At 42.7% G+C, this 14,953-nt stretch overlaps 1 protein-coding gene across 7 annotated transcripts in view; it reads left to right on the forward strand.

The window, feature by feature from the left end:
* Positions 1–14,531, forward strand: part of LOC144031768 (homeobox protein Meis2) — a 117,573-nt gene extending 103,042 nt beyond the window's left edge. For 3 of the 7 annotated variants that reach the window (XM_077539185.1, XM_077539186.1, XM_077539188.1), the window contains exons 10-13: positions 4,614–4,672; positions 6,657–6,767; positions 8,126–8,225; positions 12,869–13,016. In XM_077539185.1, coding sequence (XP_077395311.1) covers positions 4,614–4,672; positions 6,657–6,767; positions 8,126–8,184 — 229 coding nt within the window. In that variant the 3' untranslated portion in view covers positions 8,185–8,225; positions 12,869–13,016. Of the gene's footprint in view, positions 1–4,613; positions 4,673–6,656; positions 6,768–8,125; positions 8,226–12,868 lie in introns of all 7 variants that reach the window. The other 4 variants (XM_077539187.1, XM_077539189.1, XM_077539190.1 and 1 more) reach the window with 3 other exon arrangements.
* Positions 14,532–14,953: the final 422 nt, after the last annotated feature.

Genomic DNA, 14,953 nt, shown 5'->3' on the forward strand with positions numbered 1-14,953 from the left:
TTATGCAAAAATGTTCCCCAAATGCTAACTGTACTTTTCACGCATACGTGCGAATGCGTGCACACGCGTCTGCCATGTGTGTCAGCACATTCTTCACCGTACACGTAGCCGCCATTTGGACTTACAGTAGCACGTTGACGTGCCCTAAAAAGGCATGACACAAGGATGTACTGTACACGCACGCGCCGAGACGGACAACAGTCCGCAGTTTACGAGCGCTCGGAGCGTCGTGGCCGTGCGGGGCGCACGGGGGGGAAATAACAGTCAGGGTATGAATGATGGAGCCAGGACAGCGGGAGCCCACTTGACACGAGGTCTCGGCTAGGCTGGATCAACACGACGTCCCTCAGCTACTAATATCGGCTCACGCACGAGGGGGGCGGCTTGTTAAGTAGCCGAGTCGGCAAACAATGTTGTCTTACGCTCAGTGTGCGTGTCAGTCGACTTTCAAATTGTATATTTTTCTAGATAGCCGTCCACGTGCAAACTGTAGTTTAGGTCATTGAAACGGACTTTTAGGGAAAATTCTCCAACAAAAACAAAGTTTATCACTATTTCGTGACATTAGATAATACTTTTTCAGTTTTTTTTCTAACTTTTTATTATGTAATGTAAAAACAAAGACTCACATTCAATATTTTTTCCACCATTGTCTTTTAAATTGCTTTCTAACTTCATAGGCAGGTAAAGCCAATTAGTTGCAATTTCAGTTCTTTTAACTGGTCTCTGATTGGCTAAAACAACCTTGCAGCAGTTATGCAATATCACCTGTCTCTTTAGCATACCCTAACTGTACATTATGTTGTTTTTTTGTACTTCTATCTACAATCTAAGCCAGGGGTGTCCAAACATTTTCCTTAACGGGCTGCTTTGACATTGTCCGACGTCAATGAAAATGCTAAAGCCAATGAATGCAGCAATTATGTTTTTCTTTAGATAATATTATCATTTTATTAAAGGTCATAAGGCAAAGGGTTTGGGATTTTTCATGATTTTTTTTTTTTTGTGGGGGGGGGGGGGGGGGGGGGGGGGGCTGTTCTGTATCCCACTAGAGTAGATCCGCCCCTGCCCTGAACAGATCTCCATATTTAGAAATAAAGCAGGAATGTTACTATTTTAGTTATAAATATATACATTTTTTGAATATCTAGAGAAGCTCTAAAAGTCAAATTTCTTATTATTATTAAAGGTAGTTGTAGGCCGTGTCAAAAGTATTTATTTATTTATTTTTTTTAAAGATGAGGACCGCTAGAAAATGGATGGCGAGCCGAAAACAGCCCACTGGGCCGTAATTGGGCCACCATTGCTCTAAGCACATATGTATGATTGACATCATTTTCTTGTATTTGCTGCAAAGGACTTTCTTTGAATTTGCAATTGGCGAAAACAGCCCAGAAGGGCTTACACAGCAGCACATAAACATGCTTAAAAATCTACTCATGGATCACACAGCCGGCCCCCATTTTGCGGTGTAATGCAATCCAAATGTGCAAAGAAGGCATTGTTTCCACAATAGCTGCTCCACACGAGCATCTCCAAATCTCCGCATGTCACAATGGTCTTGTTTCTGGTTAAGTGACTCAAAGCCACACCTGCTAACTGGCTCCTGTTGTTAGCATTCCTTCGCTGAGAAATCATCATGCCAAAGCAGCACTCTCCCTGGAGCCGGGCCCAGCCGGAGAAATGCGAGAGGGGAGGGAGGGAGAAGGCCAATCGTCGCAAAGACGGCGGGGGAGAAGCCGGCCAATCAGGAGTGAGGTCACTAGTTTGACGACTTTGTCGAGGAAGGAAAGAGAGCGAGTGGTGGAGTCAGCCAGAAATGAGAGAAATGCTGCTGCACAAGAGTAGCATTGGAGTGCGCGTGTAACTTTTTTTCTTCCTTTTTATTATGACTTTTTATTGCTTGCATGCAAATGTTTTGACAGTTCTCCAACAGGAGACTGAAGGCCAAGTTCCAGGCAGTTACATGCAGAATAGACAGGTCCACATGAGCGACCCCATTTTTCAAAACAGACTTTTTTTCAACTGTCAACATATTTTATAGTCTTTTTCCTTTTTTTTTCTTTTTTGTATTTTAGTTGATTTTTTTCCCCCCTCTGAATATTTATATTCAGGGTTTTTTTTTTTAAATAGATTTAAAAATTTGGCTGGTCTATAAATCGCTGAATGGTTTAGGTCCTGATTACATTAAATATCTGGTAAAGGAATATAAACCGAGCAGGGCTCAGAAGTCTGCAGTTTCGAGTCAATTAGTTATGCTCAGAGTTCAAAGCATACACGGTGGAGCAGCATAAAGCTGTTATGCTGCACACAAATGGAATAGGCTTACAATGTTTTTTGTTTATTGATTTTCTCATTGTTAATGTAATATGTATTTGTATTTAGCTAGTTGATTATATTTTCTTTTTTTTCCCTTTCAGAGTATTTGCGTTCAGTTTTTTTTTTTTTTTTTTTTTTTTTTTTTTTAGTTTTTTTTTTTTACAGATTTTAAATTCTGGAGTGGTCTGTAAATTGCTAAATGGGTTAGGCCCTGATTACAATAAAGTACTGGTAAGGGAATATAAACCGAGCAGGGCTCTGAGGTCTGCAGTTTCGAGTCAATTAGTGGCATTTAGTGTTCAAAGCCAACACAGTGAAGCAGAATAAAGCTGTTATGCTGCACACAAATGGAATAGGCTTCCAATAGTTTTTGTTTAGTGATTTTCTTATTTTTAATGTCATATGTAATTTTATTTATTTAGTTGATAATATGCCCCCCCCCCCCCCCCCCCCCCCCAAATATTTATGTTCATTTTTTTAAATAGATTTTTAAATTCAGTGTTCTGTAAATCACTGAATGGCTTAGGTCGTGACTCCTTTAAAGAACTGGTAAGTGAATATAAACCTAGTAGGTTTCTGTAGACACAGGTCAGTTAGTGAAGCCTATTATTCAAAACAAACATGGTGAAGCAGCATTTAGATGTTGTGCTGCACACAACTGGAATGAGCTCTGTCGATAGAAGTAAGGTCAGCCCCAAGTGTAAATGCTTTTAAATCCAGTGTGGTGACCTTCGGAATTTGGACCCAAAGAGAATGCAGGGCAGGATTCAGATGGCCTCAAAGAAAAAGACCAAAGTTACAGAAAAACTTGCCTGTGAGTCCGAATGCATTATTCCACCTTTTCCTTTGCTACCGCTGTCATCATTACTTTCACTTTAAAATGTTGAAGTACCCCTCAGTGATTCGGTATTTTTCCACCCATGCGTACCTTCCCTTTCTCTTCTTCATTCCATGTCCCTGTAAGTATGGCGCTTGGAAGCGAGCAGATTAGCAACATTTAAAGTTCATGGGGGAAGGTGAAGGCAGGTATCAGGACTTCACGGGGGATTAGGAGCCCAAATTGGTTCCAGCGCTGCCTTTACGCTAATGACCACCTCTTGAACCATTCCGTACCTGACACTCGTGATTTGAAACCACCTTTTCTCGTTAATATCAACCACATGGCCGTATACCTGCAGCACTTTTTTTTTCTTTTTTTTTTTATGGATGTGGATTAGACGGTGTGTAAAATAATAATAATCCAGTGGCCAGCTTGTGTTTTACGCAGCCCCCAAGAAGTTAAAAGGTCACCCCTGGCTGGCAGTCACCTCAACATGACCCCACCAGATCCACCACACTGGAAAGGCTTTCTTTTTTTTTTTTTTTTTTTTTAGTGGCACTGTGATTATTTGCTGCTAAGGCTGGTAATAAAACTTCAGACGGTCTAATTGATGGGTTCGCTGACATCACTACACCACGTGAAAGTGGCCCATGCCTGGTCCTCATTTATGGACAGCTGGAAAGGGGGGGGTTAAGGGGGCAGAACCCCCCTCCCTCCAACAATACATCCAGAAAAAGGGTCCCATTGACGGGTTTGTGTTGATGTTTTCACAAAAAGCTGCATTAGATTGTACATGTCTACATAATGTGCCCCCCCTCCCTTTCCCCCCACTAAAAACATTCTAGCTACGCCCCTGATAAAAGGCACGATTGGCTTAAAAAAAAAAAAAAAAAAAAAAAATGATGGGAAAGTCCACATTGAAACACTTGCGGCCATCCCGATACTGTCCTCATTTCTGGACAGCTGGAGACGCCCCTCCCCTTGAGTTGTGCTCCCATTGAGTGGAAGGAAGGCCTGAAAGGAAGCATGTGTATCCTCCACGTTGCTTCATTAAAGCTTCCTCTCCCGTCCCTGCGAGGGGCATCCCCGCGCGGGGGTTAGACGAGCGAACGAGCCGCAGAGAAGTTGGCGTGTGCAGGGCCAAAGTGTCTGCGAGGGGAAATTAAAAAAAAAAAAAAAAAAAGACGGCGGCAGAAAGGGATGTGCCAGCGCCAAAGGCCCCCCCCCCCGCCTGCGCCCGAGCGGCAGCTAATACTTGAGGAATGTCTCCCCGGCGCCCGTGGCAACCCGACGTAATCAAAAGCTTTATTAAACGAGGGGGGAATAGATCATAAGGAACATTAAACGTGTCCCCTCGCTTGGTTCCCAAGTCGCCGCACAATCGGCCTTTTGTTTGTTGTTGTATTTGTGTGTGTGGCCGGCGTGAATGTCGGCCTGATTTAACGTCTGTTTCTTCTTCTTCTGTCTCTGCCAGGTTCATTAATGCCAGGAGAAGAATAGTACAGCCCATGATTGACCAGTCGAATCGAGCAGGTAAAAAAAAAAAAAAGAAGAATGGATACAGTAGCACTCTTCTTCTTCTCCTCCTCCTCCTCCCTCCTCCTTCTTCTCCCCCAAAGCCCCCCCTGGTGTGAAGATGTCCTTTCCAAAAATCCCACTCGCATGCACACTGTTGCCCAGTTTCTCTTAAGAAGAGGGGGGGGAAGCGTCTTACCTCAAGTTACCCCCGCAGACCATCTTCTCAATGTGCGCACTCTAATTGGAGATTTCCTATTGGAAGTGCCTGGAGAACACTTTTGAATATTCAACAGGCCCTTCATTTATGGCTGTTTTCAATCGACTTTTGTGCGACATTTGTATCCAATCCCAAACTGGCAGGAGTGGATTACGTACTTGTGGATTCCGAAACAACTAAATATTGTCCACAGAACCTTTATAGTGGATTTTTTTTTTTCAACTCCATGTAATCGGTTAATATCAATTATTTTGTCAATCTGATAAAAAAATAAATAATAATAATTCCATCCTTTATTTCAAAACAGGACATTTTTTCAAATAGATAAATGAGTTATAATCAAGCTTATTTTAGTTAACTAAAACTAACAACAAAAAGCTTTTTTTTTTTTTTTTTTTAGAAAAAAAAGGAAAACTAACTGAAACAAATTGAGTTAATTTTGGAAACATACAAACTATAATGCATAAATTTCCTTGGTTTGCGCCTTTGGTAATTAATTTATTATTTAATTACTTTATTTTTATTTTTATGAATGTATTTAATGCATGAGGCTTTGGGGATGATTTTAAATGTGATTTTAAGTGGAGATATTTTGTTATTATCCGGAATAAGGATGTTTGGAAGTGTGTCACACAGAAGTGATGTCATCTAGCAGCAGCCAATCGAAAAGCACCTTCAGAGGACATCGCTCCCATGGTGTTTTTTGAATATTGCACACAAGTAATACACATTTAAAAAAACTAAACAAAAAAAACCTAAAACTAATACTGAAACTAACTAAAACTAAGCATATATTAAATAACTAAAACTAATAAAAACAAAAGCACCTTGAAAACTAATTAAAACTAACTTAAAAAAATAATAATAATAAATCAAAATGAACTCAAAAAGTAACTAAAATGAAAAATTCCCAAACTACAATAACCCTGGTTTATGATTCAGTTGCTGCTTTGGTCTGTAAATGTCAGAAAATTGGAAAATTTGTGATCAAAATCGGCCAGTTTTTTTGGTGGGGAGGAGGAGAATGTTTGAACATCATTATCTGTTTTATGTTGTAATGTGTTTTTTTTTTTGTTTTTTTTTTTTAAAAGGCTGTTTTTAAAATATCTATTGGCTAATTAAATCCTAGCTTTATGCAGTTTTGGATGCCTAACTGCATATTTTGACTTCTGGGCTCTAATATCATATCAGACACCTTCTTTTTGGGGATGATTAGCATAAATGATTCGCATAAGCAACCATTTGTATTTTGTTTGTTTAGCTTCCTCTGATTGCTGTATGGAATCTTTGATAGCCTACATCCACTCTATCCCAATTAAAGATCTCTTTAATGAATTAGCATGACTAACAGCTCGCCCTCCCTAATCCCTGCCAGTTGCAGATGATCCGAGATAATTCGCTTAGGTGCATTTGGGCTAATAAAAGACAAGAACGATACCGATTATGAGTCATGTTGCCTCTTGAATTGTTATGATAGGAAGGCCTCGTTGTATGCTTTCTTTGCCCTCGAAGAACAATGTCTGCGCTGTATGAGCATGTCATAACGTAACAGTGCATGTGTGTGTGCGTGCGTGTGCGTGTCACGTGTTACTCACTGCAGTGCACAAACATAAGCACAATGTCTTACAGTATGTTTGGGCTGGAAGCTGAGACAATTGCTGATTGTCTGGTGTCTTTTCTCTTCTTCTTCTTCTTCCTCCTCTGCCACCCTCCTCCTCCTTCCCCGATCCTCCTCCACCTCCTCCCTATTTTTTCTCATGCCCGCGTGTTGACTACAATCAGGTTTTCTTCTTGATCCTTCAGTGAGCCAAGGAGCAGCGTACAGTCCCGAGGGCCAGCCCATGGGCAGCTTCGTGCTGGACGGCCAGCAGCACATGGGGATCCGACCGGGCGGTGAGTCCACGACCAGCCCTCTAAAACCTCCCCACTTCACTCTCTTCCCGGTCACCTGTGCCTACTCCGTAATCCAGCATGAGAGCTGCTAGGCTAACAGCTAACACACAACATGGTCGCACAATGTTGCCGTTCAAAACATCTGGTGTGGCTTATTGTTCTTCCTCCAGTCCAACAAATACGACCACATACGATAACTTTCAACATCATCATTCGGGATGGGAAGAGTAATCCGTTAGCAACATTTTACCCATGCTAGCAACGCTAGCACCTAGGTTAGTGAGGTTTACACAGCCTTGTTAAATTATAAGCAGGCTGGAGATGTTGCACAAGTTGTACAGGCTAGCAAAGTTGTTAAACACTAGTTTATCCAAACTAGCAAAGATAGCATTCGTTTACCTAAGCTAGCAAAGTTAACACCAGTTTGCCCAGGCTAGTGAAATTTTCACAAAATTATCCAGGCTTGTATAATTAGCAAATTTAATCAGAACATTTGACCCAATTTAAAACAGGCTAGCTTTTAGCCAACCTAATGAATGTAGCGCCGGTTTGCTCAAACGAGTAGCATTAGCACCTGCCTATCCTGGCGGGTGTAGTTGGCTAGTGAGGCTAGCAGAGTTAGCGTGAATTTAGTGAGGCTAGCAAAAGTTATCACCAGTTTACTCTGGCCTGTGAATTTAGTTAGCATGACTTTATACAGGCTATAAAAGTTAAATTTTATCCAGGCTAGTGACAAAAGCACCTGACAAGCTACCAAATATACCACCAGTTTATCTGAGGTTCAAAAGTTAGTCAGGTGACCCAGTGTAATGAATTTGGTGCGAGTTCACCCAAGCAAGTCACGTTAGCCCCAATTTAGCCCAGCAGTTACCATTATCACCAGGCTAGTAAAGTTGGCACAAAAGTTTACCCAAGCTAGCAAAGTTAGCACACGTCTATCGGGGCTAATGAAGTTAGCTCAAGTATAATCAGGCCAGTGAAGCAAGCATGGGTTTACCTTAGTTAGCTTAGTAAACACCAGTTTACTTAAAGTAAACAACACCCGCTAGCAGGGCTAATGGTTAGCAAAGTCGATGTCAGTTTATCCTGGCTAATTAAATTAGCACCATTTTACACAGGTTACAGACGTTAGCACGTTAGTTTAACTTCCTGTTATACTCTCTACCATTTGAAAAAAATACAAGATAATATTTACAAATAATTGTTGGGTTATTGTATCCATTCTTTATATTTAATCCGATTCCCACCCCGAATGATCACTTCTTGTCTCCTCTTCCTTCGTCCTTTCATCTGGAGCTAACCTGTCGTGTCTCCAACTCCGGCTGACTCTCCTCTGGCATTTTCTCTCCTCTTCCCAGGGCCTATGAGTGGAATGGGGATGAATATGGGCATGGATGGGCAATGGCACTACATGTAACCTCCATCTTGTAAAGCAAAAACGCAAAGAAAAAGGGGGAAGTAAGTACTGGGCTCTTTATCTTTTTTATCTTTCATTTTCTTTCCCAGCTTGGGACCGTTTCACCCTCGGACCTCCCGGGGCTTTTTAAAGGATGCTTTCAGCACGATGGGAGGCAGGCATGGGGAGTAGTTAAAGATGAATTAACTTGGGAAAAAAGGAGACTGGGGCCGTCCCGGGACGGAGAGGGACGGGACTTGTGGCGCCAGACAACAAGAAGAGAGGACAGTGCAAGGAACGGAGCATTTATTTATCGCAACAGCGCCATCGCTCTTCCCACCCCCCTTAAAGGACGAGGATGCAAATGTCGGACATTTAGGGAAAAAATAACATCTCCTGGGGAATGGGCTGACAAGGGGCTGTGGTTGTGGGGGGGGGGGGGGGGGGGGGGAATTAAGCAGGCTCCAGTGAAGCGATAAAGAAGAGAAGTGAAACTGTCCTCGGAGTGACATAAATCTGTCCAGGAAAGGATTGATGCCCAAATTATCTTATATGCAAAGATGGGAACATCGCAGTACATTACGCCCCCACCCCCCGCCAGCCATCCCCACCCGCGATGAGATATACGGGCCTGGATGGGGGGTGGCATGGCCCCATCCTTCACGGGGGGTTTGTTTTGAGCAGTGATGTGTTTTGATTATTCTTCACTGGACGGTGACAACTTAAGGCTCAGGATGGGGACGGAGTGGGGGTGGGGGGTGGGGGGGACACTTTGGTGGGGTACCCCACCATTTAGACATTGAGATAAATTTATGAGCCTGAAGCATAGTGGCTCAAAGACAGACACACTAATGCAGTGTTTTCTAATCTTTATTGAGCCATGGCACATATTTTACATTGGGAAATTCTCACGGCATGCCATCAATGTCACAAATTGTACATGCAGCGTTTCCCCACTAGGGGATACGGAGCAAACACTGTTGTGATAAGATAAGGATTGGCAATATTTGTGTTTTATAGTGATTACACCACGGTATTTTAAGCCCTTCCAACAGTTAACTATAGGCATATAATGATTCAATCTTATCTTTGGCAATGTATATATATATTTTTTTAATGAAATATTAGGTGTTTTGCTGGTTAGTTTCCTATAGTTCAGTATAACCACACCTCTCCCTGTTTGATTGCCACGCCCCCGACGAGCCAACTGCAGTCTGCTGTTGGAGCTCTGAGTTTGAGCACTCCTCTGAATGAAGCTATCAATTCTTCAATGAATATTTGAAACAAAACAGCTCCTTGCTGCAAGAAATCGTGGAGGAGGAAAGAAGAAGCTGAGCTGGTCTTGAACCGGGGACTTGCTGCTTACAGAGCAAGCACACTAACCACTATAGAATTTGTTCAGTTAGGTTCAATAGTGCAAAAATTTTACTTGTAGTTTACACATCACTGTTCCATGGAGGTCTCAGAAAAAGTGGGTGCGGGTTTAGTCCGCAGAGGCGTTGCGGGGATGGGTCTGCACCTTATGATGTCAAAGAGTGCCAACAACTCGTGTTCTCAGGTTGGGAGGGGCTGGTGCTTGGAGAGAGCGGGGAATGGAGGAAAACACCACTTCGGTTATGATTTTGGTGAGGAATTAGCATTTTAACACGGCTAAAAGCTCCAAAAAGTTGATTTCTCATGGTGCTGTCCCTTTAAAAGGCCTTGTAAATGCGCAAAAACACGAAAACAAAAACCCTTGTCTAATCCAAATGGTCATATAAATGCAATCGGAATACCTCATTTGAACGGATCATTGTTCTTTTGAGTGCAGGAACTTCGTGCACGTGCGGCGGCCATCTTACGTTGCCACTCGCTAAGAGATCCTAACGAATACATTGATTTCGCCGATGCGTTTTCACGTTATCTTCGTCTCTGGCGAAAATGCGAGTATATAATATGCAAATATATAAGTTTGTGCGTCTGGCACCGGAAATACTCAAGCAGAGGTAAACAAACATGGTGAGGTAGTAAAAAACTACACTTTGGGAGCAAGGAGGAAATCGACTACTTTGTTAGTGTGATGTGTGACATGACTGTAATGTCTTTTATCATCTGTTTATACTACCTTGGAATTCTGAATCTGTAACTTACACGCAAGCCAGACAGCAATAAGTTCTTCCACCGCCATTTTTTTTTTAGATGAATTTACGAGGCTCACACACTAATGCATGGAAATGGAGTCAGCCTGATGAAGGTGGCCACACAGAGCCACTGCTGCGCTGACATTTGAAAAACGGAGACATATCACACCCCAAAGAGCGTCCGGGGGCGGTGCGGCGGCGGGGCTTCCGAGGCTATTTTATCTTAACACCTAAGCCGCGCGCTGGCCAATGAGCCACAATATAATAGCACTTACCTTGATTAAAAGAAGCCTTTATATGCAAATGGCCCGACTGGGTTCCTTCCGACGGGTCAAAGACGCCATTCCACCGACAGAGATCATTTCACCCCTCTGGTCTTTTACCTCCTCTCTTTCTCTCGTCTGTTTTGTCTCTCACTCATCTGCTGGAGGTGGCGAAAGTGGCTTGGGGGGGGGATTGAAAAATCCGGAAGCAATGTTCCCTAAAACAGCCGCACAGCGACAACATTTGCTCAGGTTGGCTAATTCTTAATACGGGGCCGTATAATTTTGAGACTATTTAATTACGCCGGGGCACTTTTATACGCTTCATGACCAATTACATTAATAGCTTAATGCAGAGGAATATTATTCTCTCTTGATTTGATTACGGCGCCGCACAATATGCTCCGGCCGGCTACTTAATTACGGCCGGTTGTCGAGCACTGTGCCGTAACAAGGAGGTCCGGGCCAGAGTCCGGTATTGTCTGTGCGTTACACTCTTGTTAATAACGAAGTGTTGAGGGAAGGGGTTCTACCTAACGCAACGACTGCAGCTTCTTGCAGTTTACAGTGTCAAAAAACATCTGCTGGGCCTTTTAACAGGAGCTGCTCCAGGTTATATGGAGGCCAAAGGGGCACCTCGTGCCCATAGAAACCCCCCATCCCCCCCTTCTTCGCCTTGAATGATTTATTTCTTTTATGACCCCGGTAGTGAGGTTTTAAGAGAGCTGCTCTCACAAATATGTGCATTTGCAATGATGTGACATGCAACGGCGGAATATTGGAAAATGGGCCAAGCTCTCAGCCAATGAGACCGGTCATTAATCTCACAAACACCCCCGCCCCCCCCTCCCCTACCAGCCCACCTTTCCTCGCCGCCGTGTCCTCCTCTTCCCCTCACAAGGGCCCTCCAGTGTCATTTCTTAATTGCAGTGTACTAAGGTGCAGGAATGCAGCGAGCGAGCATGCTTAGTGACCTTGCGCCGACCTCTCCCCTCCTATTACAGCTTCTAATCCCCCAGGGGTTCACATTACAAAGCGGGCCGGCCCCGCAAACCCAGACCCGGACCCAGAACCAGGCCCCCTGGCTCCAGCAGGAGCCCCACCCCCCCATCACCACCACCACCAACCCCTCTGGCCCTCCACCCCCATGTACTCCGGATTCATGTTGCTGTTTACAACAAACAAGCAAAAAAGAGCCATGACAATACTTGCAAAAAAAGATTCAGACTGTGTATCCAGTCTCACTTGGTAACATAAAATTTAGGTGGTGTGCTAAGTTATCAGGAGTAGACCCACAAAAAGTCTGAAGAACCCATGCCACAAAAGAAACAGGATGTCAGCCATGTTGGTTTTTAGTGGCCATTTTACAGTCATTTTGGCCCTTTTCAGGTGTCGATCAGAGATGAAGTATTTGTTTTGAAAATTCAGCCCCCAAAGCTAGTTTCACTTGGCAGCTTGAAATTTGGTAGACGTGTCTATTATGAGGAGACTCACAAAAAAAGTCTGAAGAACCCATGCCACAAAAGACACAGGAAGTCAGCCATGTTGATTTTAATTTTGTCATTTGGCCCTTTTCAGGTGTCAATCAGAGATGAAGTGTGGATTTTGAAAATTCAGCCCCCAAAGCCGGGTTCACTTGGCAGCTTGAATTTTGGTAGACATGTCTATTATGAGGGCGGCGCGGTGGTCGAGTGGTTAGCACGTCCGCCTCCCAGTTCTGAGGACTCCGGTTCAAGTCCAGCCTCCGGCCTTCCTGGGTGGAGTTTGCATGTTCTCCCCGTGCCCGTGTGGGTTTTCTCCGGGTACTCCGGTCTCCTCCCACATTCCAAAGACATGCATGGCAGGTTAATTGGGCGCTCCGAATTGTCCCTAGGTGTGCTTGTGAGTGTGGATGGTTGTTCGTCTCTGTGTGCCCTGCGATTGGCTGGACACCAGTCCAGGGTGTAACCCGCCCACTGCCTGAAGCCAGCTGAGATAGGCTCCAGCACCCCCCGCGACCCTTGTGAGGAATAAGTGGTCAAGTAAATGGATGGATGGATGTCTATTATGAGGAGACCCACAAAAAAGTCTGAAGAACCCATGTCCCAAAAGACACAGCAAGTCAGCCATTTTGAGTTTAGGTGGCCATTTTGTGGTCATTTTGGCCTTTTCCAGGTGCCAATTAGAGATGAAGTTGTCTTGTTTTGAAAATTCTGCTCCCCAAAGCAGTTTTGCTAGGGATCTTGAATTTTGGTAGACGTGTCAGAAAAATTAAAAATAAAATAAAAATAAATAAACAAAATCCAAACGAGTACTGACGTGTTTCCGCCTTCTCTTTGCCAGGTCTGCCAGGCGTGCCGGCCGACTACGTACCTCAGAGCGGTCCTATGGGCGTGAGCATGGCCCCTTACAGCAACCCCCGTCAGATGACCTCCTACCCCGGCCAGCTCCGTCACGTGCCCCCACCGCTCCACTCGTACCCCCACCACACTCACCACGCCATGCTGATGCACGGAGGACCCTCCTCGTCCCACCCGGGGATGTCCGCGCACAGACCCCCCTTGCTCACGCCCATGGACCCCACCACTGCAGGAGCGGGCCTGGACATCCACGCCTGACAGCCAGAAGGGAAACTTTTTTTCGCGCGACTGCCGCGGCCACTTTTGAATCAAAGGAAGAGAGAGAGAAAAAAAAAGCAGCGGCACCATTTTTTGAGACTTCTTTTCTAAGAGTAACAATCGAAAAAGCCTTTGGAGTAGAACTGAAGAATTCCAGACAAACTGTGACAACCACGATTATTTTTGTTTGTTTGTTCCTAACGTTTGTTACATTTTCACCCGAGCGGAGGACCAAGCTGACTTTGTAAAGTCTTGGGCTTTAAAAAAAAAACAAAAACAAAAAAAAAAAAACTCCAAACACTCTTTTCATGTGGCGCTTCTTCAAAAAAGAGAAAGAACCATCACTCTGGAAGACTTTCAAAAAGGAAAAAACAAACTCCAAGAGTTATAACTACTGTAGTATAATTAAAAAATTATATAGGTAAATAAGTTAAAACTTGTTTTTTTTTTAGTTTTTTTTTTTTTTTTAGGATTTAACCCTTTTGGGAGGACTCTCAGCACAGCACTAAAGTCAACAAAGAAGAAGATGGAACATCTCAAAAGGCTTCAACAGGGGCCACCAGGTCCTAAATACCCCCCACCCCCAAGGCATGATGGGAAAAGGCTGCTAGAGGACACCCTTGAAGATTTCTCATGCCTTTTTTTTTTTTTTACTCAAAAGGCTCTTGAATGAATGTTTTTAAAGGTAAAAAAAAAACATTGTTTAAAATTGCCCAAGCACTGGATTGTGTTGGTTTTTTATACTATTATTTTTATGTTTTTTCTACTTCGGGACTCTCATTCTTACAGAGCCGAGTGAAGGAAGAAGGGGGAAGAAAAGTGGAAACACGTACACGGACACACATGTTGATTGTGCAGCACTGGAGAGAAGCTATCATGCACCAAAAAAAAGAAAAGAAAAAAAAAACACTTAAATTATGAACTCAATGCTTTTTGGGGGGTTGAAACAACACACACTTAAAAAAAAAAAAAAAAAAAAAAAGCTGAGAGACTATTGTAACAAACTTCGTACAGAGTTCAAGTCTATTAATTGTTTCCTGTTAGATATTCTATGTGTTTACCTCAATTGAAAACGAATGTTTTTTGCTAGTTTCAGATCTGCTGTGGCATTGATATTGTATATGTCCATGAATTCCTTCCTCTTCTCTCGTTTCTTTTGTTTGTTTTTTGCTTTTTGTTTGTTTTCTCAGCACGTGTTCCTCTCTAGAAGATAAGATGCCGTCTCCCTTAAAAGCTTTGTCAAAAAAAAAAAACAAACAAAAAAAAAAACCTAAACATAACAACAAAAATAGAAAAAAAAATACTTGTATGAGGACTGTGACGTATTGTTTTAAAAGGTGTTCAGTCACAAAACGCTGTAATAAATATTTCATTTTGGATTTTTGGTAGATTTTTGCCTGATTAACTTGTGTGTTATCCATCATATTGCAGCAGGTTGTTATTGTTGTATGTTTTCATTTCCATTTATACAATTGAGGTTTTTTTGCACAACTTAAGTAATATATTTTTTGACAAAGAAAACATTTGCTTCTTACATATGGATCATGTTTACATTTGAGTGTGCATGCTTAAGGCACGAAGAAGGTTATTTCGACAGAAAAGCTTTATTTAGCACTCAAAATGACTAAAAACAATATGAAAAGAAAAAAAGATGTGCTCCGAAGTTTACATTCTGGCAGAATTTGTTTGTTTGCCTTTTTTTTTTTTTTTTTTTTTTTTTTTAAAGAAAACATGAGTGATCATGCAAAACATTATTTTGAATAAGATTCAAAATGAACTATAAGGCAAAGTAAATAATGACATCATCCTT

The sequence above is a fragment of the Festucalex cinctus genome, chromosome 12, assembly GCF_051991245.1.
Source record: "Festucalex cinctus isolate MCC-2025b chromosome 12, RoL_Fcin_1.0, whole genome shotgun sequence".
Taxonomy (NCBI): domain Eukaryota; kingdom Metazoa; phylum Chordata; class Actinopteri; order Syngnathiformes; family Syngnathidae; genus Festucalex; species Festucalex cinctus.